We start from the raw sequence: 12083 nt of genomic DNA on the forward strand, positions 1-12083 counted from the left end.
CTGGCCCCGTGGCCGAGTGGTTAAGTTCATGTGCTGTGCTGCAGGCGGCCCAGTGTTTCATCGGTTTGAATCCTGGGCGCGGACGTGGCACTGCTCATCAAGCCATGCTGAGGCAGCATCCCACATGCCAAAACTAGAAGGACCCACAACAAAGAATATACAACTATGTACCGGGGGGCTTTGGGGAGAAAAAGGAAAAAGATAAAATCTTAAAGAAAAAAAATTCATGTCACCAGAGCATGATCACAGGTTACCTGTGGGGCTAGAGGGAGCACAGTGGCCGCCATTGATGCTTGGCTACACTTTTGACGTAAAATGGAGAAAGTGTCAAATCACCCCCCCCCCCCATTGGAGGGCATGTTACTGAAACACCAGTGGGGTTAATTTTTGCTCTTGGAGGGAGAGATACTGAGGATGACAGAAGATTAACCATTTGGCAAATCCTCATCCAAGTTGGTCATTTCTTAATGTTTCTCCGGAAACTGGAACTTTTCAAAAGACACAAAATTTAAAGCTTTTAATTTCTCCTTCCGTACATCCGCTACTGATGAGCAGGGAAATGGCCTCAGTAGGTGACGGGCAAGTGCTTTCCAGCAGTCATGTTTCCAGAAGAAGGTTAGGTGTTTTCTGTAGGAACTGGGACTCAGGTCACATCAGAAGGCGTGATGGTTTTAAGTGTCAATTTGGTTAGGCTGTAGTACCCAGCCATTTAATCAAACACTAATATAGTGTTGCTCTGAAGGTATTTTGTAGATGTGATTAACATCCACCATCACTTAACTTTAAGTAAAGCACGTGGCCCTCTATAATGGGTAGGCCTCATCCAATCAGTTGAAAGTCTTAAGAGCAAAAACTGAGGTTTCCTGGAGAAATTCTGCCTCAAGACTGCGTATCAACCTGCCTGAGCTTCCAGCCTGCTGGCCTGTCCTATGGCTTTCAGAGTTAGTAGTCCCCACAGTCACATGAGCCAATATCTTCAGATAAATAAATAAATAAATAACTGTAAGGTATATCTTATATACATCAAATAGGATATCTGTCTCTCTATCTATCATCTATCTGTCTATATCTATCCTACTGGTTCTGTTTCTCTGGAGAACCCTGACTGAGAGAGAAGGATGCTCAACTATCCTTTCCTATCCCACCGTGGGATGATCTCAGTCTCTCTGTCTCTCTCTCACACACACACCATTTGCAGTGCAGAATGACACATTACAGACTTATTCTATGCATTGAAGGCGTGGGGCTGTCTAGAACTCCTTGTTCAAATGTCAGTACTATCCTAAACACTTGGAGAGGGAAGGAAAATGCTGAAAACAAGAGGGTAGGAAGATACTAAGAATGGACGTCTTCCTGGTTCTTCCAGGGAGGCCAAGGTAATTTGAAGAAACTCCAACAATATGTAGTCTATATATCATTCAGAACTGACTCTGGCCAGACAGCATGAGTGTAGGCAGTGACTGAGGAAATAGGTGGGGAAGGGATCTATGAGGATGCAGAGTGATGTGAACCAGTGTTTCTAGAACTTCCCGTCTTAGCAAGGGCTTGATTCAAGTTCCAAATTATGAGAATGCCTTGTTGTCATATATGGGTGCTTAAGCTAGATGATGGAAGGGGACACGATCAGCAGTCTTAGAAGCGTGGACCTAGGCTTCTGAGCATGTAAACTGAAAATTCAGTGACAGAAGGATAGAGAAGTGCTGAGAGGAAATAACAGAACACTCAAGGACAGGGAGGCAGAGTCTTCCTCCTTCCATTCTTCAGTGGAGTGTGTCTAATAGAAGTCTTTTCTGACTTACCTGTCTCTCTGTGAGGATCTAGGTGGAAGATGTCCTATGGCTCCTGCTCTTTGCTGTGCGTCATCTGCCTTCTCCAAAGCTGGCTAACATTCATTAGCTTTGAGATCTTTTAAAAACTGGGTCCTAGTTCTCTCCCTCTGGGGAGAAGAGATATTATATCTGGGGCAAGCCTAGATTGTGTATTATTTAAGTCGTGGTTGACTTTCTGAAGCAAGCCAAAACAAAGAAAAACTGCAAGGCAGATATCTTGATAATTGCACCCTCAAGATTTGGCTCACTTGTACTAAGTGGGTCTTGCTGTTAGGGTATAAACCAAAGGTTAATTAAGGTTCTTTCCCTAAGTAGCATTTGCTTAGGATTGGTTCTTTCCCTAAATAGCATTTGCTTAGGATTTTGCTCAGTGTCTGCTATGGTTATAACTCTGGGAACAGTCTTCGAAGCGTCGGGCATTTATTTTTGTGTATAACTTGGGGCCTCTGGTTGAAAAACCTGAGGGTCTTTGGAAATGAAGACCCAAGACACTTTTGTGCTCCTTTCTGAGTGATCAGGTCACATTGGGATTAACCAAATGTTATCACAGTGAGACTGACCCGTAAAGATGACGAGTGAACAGTAAGTTCATGTCCAGAGTAAGGCTTCTCTGGATTGTTGGCTTGTTTTCCTATATCAAGGAATGATGTCCCTGAAATGTAGGGCTGGGTGGTCTCACTATTGCTATATAGCTCCAGCTAGACAAAATTGTAAAGCCTGCCTTAAGAGCATTTCTCAATTTCTGCTATCCTGCCGATTTTAATGTTTCCTTTTAAGCTACCGGAAATTCTTTTGGAAATGAGGCCGAGTAGTAAATGCACATGTGCATGCATGTCTGTGCTTACAAGTCCCTGAGATGTGTCTGTGTGCAGTCCTGAGTGCCCAGGATCCGTGTTGGTTCCCTGTGTTTGAACAGAGAGTCCAGATATAATACTGTTTAGTATAATTACAGCTATCAAGCGTGTGGAAAATGCCAAAATAAAAGAGCAAAGAATATGAAAGCCAGAAGAGACTTGGACATCCTCTAAAGTGGACCAGGCAGAAAAGCAGCAGAGCACTACCTAACCCAAACTGACGGCAACTACCTAACTGTTCACACAGGAGGAAGGGGAATTGTGAGTGGCAAAATTAGATAGAATCTAACCATTAGGCTCCTTTATTCTGTAAATTTTCCTAAAGTTCATGGTTAAAAGCAAGGTAGATTGTACATGTTCAACATCCTTTTACTATAGATCTCTTATGGGAGTGAAGGACTGAGACACTCTTTATTCTACTTTGCAAGGTTGATTTCAACATCCTGGATAGGAAGAATATTTGTTCTATTAAAAAAAAAAATAACTCCAGGGACAGGAATTCAGTATCTTTCTTAGTAACTCTAGTTTATTCCATGATCTAGAAATTCTTGTGTCCGACTTGATTTATTTCTATATCAGTTTATTTTTCTAACTTATTTTTGTTGAATATAACAAACATAAAGTAAAATGCATAACCTTGTGTGCAACTCAGTAAGTTCTTACAAATGTATATATACATGTAACCACCGCTCAGCATCTTAGAAACCTCTCTGTTGTACCCTCCAGTGAGTACCCAACTCATAAGAGTGTTATCCTGATTTCTATCAACATAGATTACTATTGCCTGTCTTTGAACTTTATTTAAATAAAAACAGACAGTAATGTTTTGTATCTGGCTTCTTTTATGCAACATTGTATCTTTGAAATTCACTACATTGTTAGGTATAGTAGTAGTTTATCTTTCATAGTTATATAGTATTTATTGTGTGAATATAGCTGTATGTATCCATTCTACTATAGGATTGTTTTCATTTTGGGACTATTATAAATGAAGTTACTATGACACTGATTGTCACATCTTTAGGTGAACATATATCCTCCTTTCTGTAGGTTATATACCTAGGAGTGGAATTGTTAGCTCATAGGATATGAGGTGGTCAGCCTTAATAGATAGTACCAAAGAGTTTTCCAAAATGATTGGAATAATTTGTACTCCCTGTAGTAGCAATTGAGTGTTATAGTCTCTGCACATCCTCACCAACAGTTGGTATTATCAGTTAAAAATTCTTTAGCTGTTCAATTGGGTGTGTAAATATATCTTGTTGTTATTTTATTTTGCGTTTCCCTGATGGCTAATGATGTTAGGAACCCTTTTGGGGAGTATTTATTGGCACTCCTTTTGTGAAGTGCCTATTTAAATCTTTGCCCAGTTTTTTCACTGGTTATATGCTTTTTCTTACTGATTTTTAGAAATTATTCTAGGTAAGTCCTTTGTCAGGTATACATATTGCGTATATCTTCTCCCACTTTGTGGCTTACATTTTAACTCTTTTGATGGTGACTTTTGATGAAGAGAGGTTTTGAATTTTAACGAAGTCAAATTTATCTTTTCTTTGTGTCCTATTTAAGAAATCATTGCCTACCCCAAGGTCTTGAAGATATTCTCCTCTGTTTTCTTCTAGAGGCTTTATTGTTTTACCTTTCACATTTATGTGTATGATCCATCTGGAATAGATTTTTTCTGTGGTATTGGGGAAATAGATTAAGATCCCCCCCACCCCAAGTACCATGTATTGAAAGGACCATCCTTTCCCACTGTCCTGTAGGCACATCTTTGTCATAAATCACTGTGGGAGTGTCTGATTCTGCATAATCTATTCTGCTTCTATTCCTCAGTTTCTGGACTATTTAATACAGTTTGAATTCCTGTGGCTTTATAATTAATGTTGATATTTCATCCTCTAACTTTGTTCTTCAAAATTGTCTTTGCTATTCTTGGCCTTTTTCGTTTCTCTTATAAATTTTAGAATCAGCTTGTCAATTTCTATACGAATATGCAAACCTCTTGGGATTTTATTTGAGATTATTTTAAATCTATGGAATAAGTTTGGGAGAATTAACATCTTTCCCTATCAGTGTTGGCTAATTTCTTCATATTGTACATGTGGTGGATGGAAAGGCATGATGCTCTGTCTCATTTGGGAATGAATGAAGTCTAGGGCAATGACATGAGCCGTGGTTTTCCACCATTGTTCTGAGTTCCAAATGGGAGTTAGGTTGCATCTCTTCCATCTGCTCCTCTGGATCATTTCTGTACCATCTCTGTCTGCTCTGTGCCCTGGGACAGTGACCAGTTTGAACAACTGCATTGGGCTCCCTTGCCTCTGGTTGCCAATTAGGTTCAACCAACTGGAATACAGGCAGGCAATCAGAAGAAGAGAAAAGGATGAGGTCAAAATATTAATTTTTTGGCTCCTTCCCTGAAGGGTCACTTTGGGTTGACTGTGTGCCTAGATTAAAGGCCATTATAGCTCCCATTGGGCAGCCTTCTTCCTATAGCTCTCTCCTCCTGGGCCCCCTTCAGCCTAAGGGTGGTAATGGCTCCCCTCATCACTGATGTGGGGTGTACATTATCCCGTGTTATTTCCCAACACCCTTCCTATACCTTTGTAAAAGTCTCCCCAAATTATGCAATTTGAGTGGGCCATATGTTTCCTGCCAGGACCCTGATTACTTCAGAAGTAGAACAAAAAGAATTTTCTGGACAGCTTAAAAGAACTTAGAGATTGAGGACGGTCCCACCAGTGATAACCTTGCTGGGTCTGCTCACAAAATTGTACTTCTGGCTAAACCTGCCTGAGTATAGCACGGGGGCTCTATCTTTCTCTTTCTACTATCATTGGAAATCATCAAGAGACTCTTTATGACTTAAGAAGTAAGATTGGTAGCCTCAAAGTGTACCTTTAAATGTCCACAAGCATTTTAGCCATATGTTATTTTTGGCTTTCTGCCTTACTAAGTTGATAATGGATGCTGCAGTGTCTGCTCGTATCTGAGGAACATCCACGACACCGCCTGAGGGTGTTAGAAGGTGAGGTGAGAGTGTCAAACTGGCATAGACTTTCAAGTAGTAATAAAATTGCTGCTATTTGAAAAATTAGAGTCGAAGCACTTCTGGGGACAGCAGCCTCAAGCTACACTGAATGAGGGAGATTAAAACTAATTCTTAAGTAGAGTCTTACATTGAAATCATTTAACTCTCTTTTGACAGTTGGGTTACTTACTTGTCTGCTTTAGGAATTAATTTTTGGAATGACATCTTTATCACTGGTGAGGACTGCTGAATTTCTTTCACTGAAATAGAAATCATGTCCAAACTGTCATTTGATGACAACGGTAATTAACCTGAATCACACACCAGATAGTGCTGGCAAATATGACAGTACAAGAACTGGTGGGAGTTTAAAGGGAAAACGTCAATAGCAAATAACACAGAATATCACATACTTTTAAATGAAATTTTTATCTTCTTAAGAAGTAAGTAATAAGTGGAATTCTGCCATGGTCAGTTTACTTTTTAATTGGGCACGTCTGCTTATGCGTTTGTTTCTATGCGTAACCAGATGAATCATGTCTTTTGATTTTAGGATCAGCTAGAGCTGTCTCTGCCTTTGCTCTCACTGGTTGCTCCTTTGAGTCTCTGTCTCATCAGTAACCAATCACTGTCCACTGTGGCATCACACCCCCCAGGCCATATGTCCTAGGAGGTCACCTTATCTCTTATACTAGAAGTGGCAAAACAGTGGCCATTAGACATGTTTGTCCTGCAAATTATTTTGAAAAATTGTTTTAAATTGGGAGATACAAATAAAAATTTCTGATTCAATTCCTCAATTTCTAACTTTTCTTGGTAAATGGGATCACCTGAGAACAGTGGCCCTCCACTCCTCCGTGGTGACAGTTGGCTGTGATGGGGGCATGTGCTCAGGAGGGAGCATTGGTTTCACCTGACCTGTCTTACTTGGTTAAGTGACCTACCTATCTCGAGGGGCCTGTGTTGATATGTGTTCAACACATCAGGAATAATTCTAGGTACCAAATGTGAGTAAGAGAAACAATTGATTATATTGTTTTAGTTTGTATATCGTTGATATAAGAAACTGCAGGCTCTAAGAGGCGAGAGACCTTGTCTCATTTATCTTTGTATATCCCTAGTGTTTCATAAATGTTAATTGAATTGGAAGGAAACTCTACTTAGGAAGATGAATCTGGCAGTGGTATGCAAGATACTTAAGGGAGGATGCTGAATGTTTGAAAAAGGGTAATAATTCAGACCTGAGAACACAGACTAAGGTGGTGACAGGGAATAGAGAAAGAAGTGACCCTGAGAGACAATTCACATGAAAATCTGTTGGATTTAGAGACTGGAGGAGGTAAAGGAGAAAAGGAAAAGCGAGTTTGGAGCCTTAGGAGTCGTGGTACCATCATTACAGCTAGGAGAGTGGGAGGTAAAGGTCCTAGGATCCTTCCTGCTCCCAATCTTTTGACGTGAAAGAATTTGAGGCTTAATTATATTCATGATTTAGCTAATGCTAATAGCTGTGCTCAGAATTTTTCCCTTATATTTTTAACCCCAGGGCTAAGACCATCAAGAATACAGTCTCTGTGAACCTGGAACTGACAGCGGAAGAATGGAAGAAGAAATATGAAAAAGAGAAAGAGAAAAACAAGACTTTGAAGAATGTTATCCAGCATCTGGAGATGGAGCTAAATAGATGGAGAAATGGTAAGGAAGAACGGAGAAGAAGCATGAGGCATGAGTGTGTACTTTCTTTTTCCTATGACTTTCAGCATCCTGGGACACTTGGGAAAGAGGGGCTGATGGCAGAGCTTGGTCCTGCCTTGCAACAACGTGTGTGAACAAGATATTTTCTCATTCTCTAACACGGATCCCCACCCCTACCCAGTCACTTGGCTGACATACATTCTTAGTGTGGGCAAGTAACTATTTGCAAGTTTGCCTTAATCTATTTCCAGTGAGATTGCTCCTCTTCCCATTATTGTAATTCTCTCTCTGGTAGTCTTATTTGAGGTTTAGAGGGGCAGTGCCTGAGACTTTGTGGCTCAGACTGCTTTTGATTAAATGAAAAATGTCATTCACTCTTATGTGAGTTTTACAATTGATTTGGGGTTAAAGATCACCTCTGGCGAATGTTTGTAATTTTTTGCCCAACTCATCTCCATGCTCTGTTTCTTCAGAGCCAGAAATAGAAGGCTCCTGAAGAAGCTCTCTGCTAAAATGGAGTCTTAGAGGCTCGTTTCGTGACTAGTTTTTCTTTTTCCTCAAAATTTCTCTTTCGTTTGTTCTACTTGAAAAAAAATATCTCAGAGAGCTGACATGCAGTGGGTGGGTGGGTGGTGGGTGAGGCGCTGAAGGAGGGCTTTCCAGGTCCAAGTGCAGACAGATTATTTCAGTGATTTTTGCATTGTGATGGAGGTTAGAAGGTAGAAGCCTTTTTTCTTCTCTGAAATAAGGCAGGTTGGTGTGAGTGTAGGGTCATCGTGGACTGTTGGAGGTTGTTCTTCAGATTCTTTGCTGCTGTGTTCACGATGTATTTCAGGTGCCGCGGGGGCTTCAGTCTTGTCGAAGCGTAGGAGCCTGGGGGCTGTGGTGCAGGATCAGGGTGAAACCTGCCTGTTTGTAACTGCAGAGTGAGCAGCACATTGTCGTGTGATTATATGTTTCCCACTGCTTTTTGCTGGGAAGGGTGGGGTGTCCGTGAGCTACTGTTCAATTGAAAAACAGTGACGTGGGAAACCAAGATTCAAGAGAGGGTCAAGAAATGACCTAGTAGCCTAAATAACACAATTCATTTCTTTTTGGGAGATTTTCTAGCTGCACATGTGTTTTGAAAGCTGCTAGAATAATTGAATAATTCAGCACCTGGGGCTGGAGGATGATTCCTTACAATTTGGCAGAAGTGGGAGAGTTGGAGGGGTGCTTGGCAAGGCGGGAAGCGGCCATGTGAAATTTTGTTCTATTTCTGGGATTCTCTTGGGTCAGTTCTCTGCTGGGCAACTGGAATATTCAGTAAAGCCTTTTGATGAAGAGATAGGGGACTGGTCTTAGAAACACTGTGGAGTGGGCAACCGATCTTTTTTTCCCTATCCTTTCCTATCCCTTGCCAAGCAGTAACACTCTGATTCTCTTTCCATCAGTCAACTGTGTCCTCTGGGGTCTGCCCACTGCCCTGTTTGCCTAACTTACCCTCATGCCTAGAATCTATGTTGGGCACTCTCTTCTCCCTTATCTTGGCCTTTTCACTTGGCATCGTTTTAACTGTTTGTCCCACTTCATCCACCTTGCAAATCTCCTCAGAAATTTACTGTTTTCCATGCCCTAAAGGGTAAGATCCTACATAAGTCCTTTAGTTACATAATTTGGGCAAACTAATGGATGGTTTCTGGCACATGATAGACTTTTATAAATGTATGTTAAGTAAACACGTGTTTAATGCAATGCTGGAGAATAAAGAGTGAGCAGACATGGTCTCTGCTCTTACCAAGCTTATGGTCTGATGGGGGAGGTAGACTCCAGCCACAGTCAATAAACATGTGATAGTCTATGCTGCATACCAAAATGGGATATATAAGGTGCAAAGAGTTATTACAACAGAGGGCCTGACCTTAACTGAGAAGTCAGTGAAGCTTTCCTCCCTCATGTGACATAGGGAATAAGATCTGAGAGACACAGAACAGTTAGCCAGGAGAAGTAGGTACAAGGTGGAAGTGGGGGCCTTGAGGGAACCACATTTACAATGGCCCTGAGGGCTGGGAACAGGAAGGCTAAGGTGGAGAGCTGAGGCCGGGGGCGCTGATCTGAGATGGGCGGGAGGGGTAGGCAGCTCTCTCCTGCGCAGGGCTATGCAACCCTTGTACAAGATTTTAGTCATTATCTGGGAAGCAGTGAGAAGCCATTCAAGGATATTAAGCTGCAGATCATATGATAGGATTTGCATTTTTGAAGATCCATTTGTTGTGTTGGAGAATGGACTGGAGAGGTGGGCCAGGAACTAGGGTGGTCTTCCAGGGATGAGATTACGGTAGTTGAATTGAGACAAGTCAGTGGAAAGGGAGAGATATAGATAGACCAGAGAGTTATTTAGGAGGTGAAATCAGCAGGGTTGACTCAGAAGTTGGCTGTGGGGAGAGACAGTATCAAGTTTTCTGGCTTACTGAGTTGGATGGAGGGCAGAACCATTCACTGAGACAGGAAACACTGGAGAAGAACCAGATTGGAGACAAGAGAGATGAGGAGGGGAGTTTGAGGTGCTCATGAAACATCCAGGTGAAAATGTTAAATAAGTTAGGTCTGAGGGTCTGGAGCTCAAAGGAACTGCCTGAGCTAGAGAGAGAAATTTGAGAGTCGTCAATCTTTAGGAAGTAATTGAAGGCATAGGTAGGGGTGAGGTCCCCTATGGACTATGGAGAGAGGGTAGGGAAGAAGAGAAGAGGGAGACAGTCTTGAGAGACCCGCACCTTCGATTACCATGTAATCACTGAGTGACTGTGATGGGAGAAGGGCGATGGGCAGAGCTCTCTTTTCCTCTAAAGCTAACATTTGCATTTGAAAGGTGATTTTCCTGGAAGCAAAGGTTCTTAAGTGTAGGGAAGCAACTCTAGTGATAGAACTTTCAGGCAGGACGTCAGGCAGTGGAGACATGGTGGAGTCCTTTGACCAGCTGTGAGTGAAGGTCTGTCTCAAGGATTAAGTGTACATAACCCATGCAACAAGAAACCCCAGGCTTTTTGTTATGTTCCTAGGCTGAGCAGTTAATTGTCAAGCAGCCCTTGAAGTTTCGCTAGGTTAGAAGACTCACCCAAGGTGATTTGGACTCTGGTAGAGTTGGGATCTGAATGTAGCGGGATTGACTCCTAAGTTCATTCTCTTTTCATCCTTTGTGCAGCCTGCGCATAGCCCTAGTGATTTGTGTTCAGGTCAGTTTGATGAATGTGAAAAGTACCACACCCAAAAAAGGAGGGACTGGAATCCCTTCAGTGATGTCCCTGTGCATCAGTCCTAATTCCTCGTAGTCATGAAGATGTGGCTGGCTTGTGTCAACTAGAGAGCTGGGATTTTGAAGGATGGAGTGGAGAAAAGGCAGTGCCTTCCACTAAAATCTGAGTGGCAGGATATTTACAACTTTCTTTTGAAATTTGACACACAGATTGGTTGTAAGCTTGTAGGAGGCAGCCACTTAGTTCACCCTAACAATTCCTGGGTACTGATATTTCCACATTGTGGTCTGAATGAGTTATAGGAGTGTTGTGAATCGTATGCACTCTCCCCTGGGAAAGAGATTTTTTTTCTTGCATGGTTTGTTTCTAATTTAAAACTTTGGCTGATGTACTCCAGCTGAGAGAGAGCAAAGGAGGAGCGTAGCAGAGAAGAAGTGTGTGTGTGTGTGTGTGTGTGTGTGTTGTGCGCATGCTTGTGCTTTTTCCTACTGCTGTGATACAGAATGAGGTAGGAATACAAAGGAGTAGGAGAGATAAGATAATATGATGTCTCAACGGCCAATCAGGTCCAGGCAGATAATGGAAATAGTGAAGGGAGGTATGTCTGATACAGTTGGCAGTGACGGGACTGAGCCACAGGAGAGAGCGTGCCCTGCCCAAAGTCATTCCAAAGTTGTAAAATACTATCCTGTCTATTACATGCCTAAGGCTGGTCCCCACCCCCTCCGCCTGTACCAATTTTCAACCCCTTGTAGCTTAGTGGGCTACTTTAGAATGCAAGCCTGGTGGTTTTCTCTTCTGGGTATAGAACAGTGATTCTCAGAATTTGGCCTGTGACTTGTAATGTACATACTACGCCAAGCCTTAAGCCTTAATTAATTTCTGAATTGCCGTTAAGGCAGGATGGCTCAGGGCATGTGCCTGGTGGCTTATGGGGAGGCCACACCTTGTTTTTATAAAGAAAGAATGAGGAGAGCCACCCATCTGCCTGGTTGCATTCCCCACTGTGCCAGTTAGGGGTCCTTGGGTTGCAGGCGACCTGCCCGGCTTAAACAAAAAGAGAAAGCACTAGAAGGCTATGAGTGACTCACAGACCAAAACAACAGCCGAGGAACCAGGCTCAACCAGCGAAGCTGGGGCTGCTGTAGAGATGCAGGCAACAGAAACAAATCGACAGGGCTCATAAGGGGCCACTCCTAGGGTGAATTCCCTCCAACTGTTTTTCCCATCCTTGCATTATATGTTTAAGATCCAGATGTCCAGGAGAGAAGATGTGCCTTCGCTGGGGAAGGACAGGGCACTCTGATGTGTTGTCTAACCAAGGCTGCATGCACTGGAGAGGGGTAATTCCTCGCAAGGAAGTTGAGGTGCTATTATGAGAATGGATGTTGAGTGGCTGAAAGACAACACATGTCCACTACAATCTACAGTGACATCTTGT

The 12083-nt window shown here is 42.4% G+C and overlaps 1 protein-coding gene across 1 annotated transcript in view; it reads left to right on the forward strand.

Moving 5' to 3' along the window:
- KIF5C (kinesin family member 5C) overlaps positions 1-12083 on the forward strand; it is a 146826-nt gene that overhangs the window by 78072 nt on the left and 56671 nt on the right. The window contains exon 11 of the mRNA XM_046657649.1: positions 7261-7409. Coding sequence (XP_046513605.1) covers positions 7261-7409 — 149 coding nt within the window. The remainder of the gene's footprint in view (positions 1-7260; positions 7410-12083) is intronic.

Source organism: Equus quagga, chromosome 4 (genome assembly GCF_021613505.1).
Source record: "Equus quagga isolate Etosha38 chromosome 4, UCLA_HA_Equagga_1.0, whole genome shotgun sequence".
Taxonomy (NCBI): domain Eukaryota; kingdom Metazoa; phylum Chordata; class Mammalia; order Perissodactyla; family Equidae; genus Equus; species Equus quagga.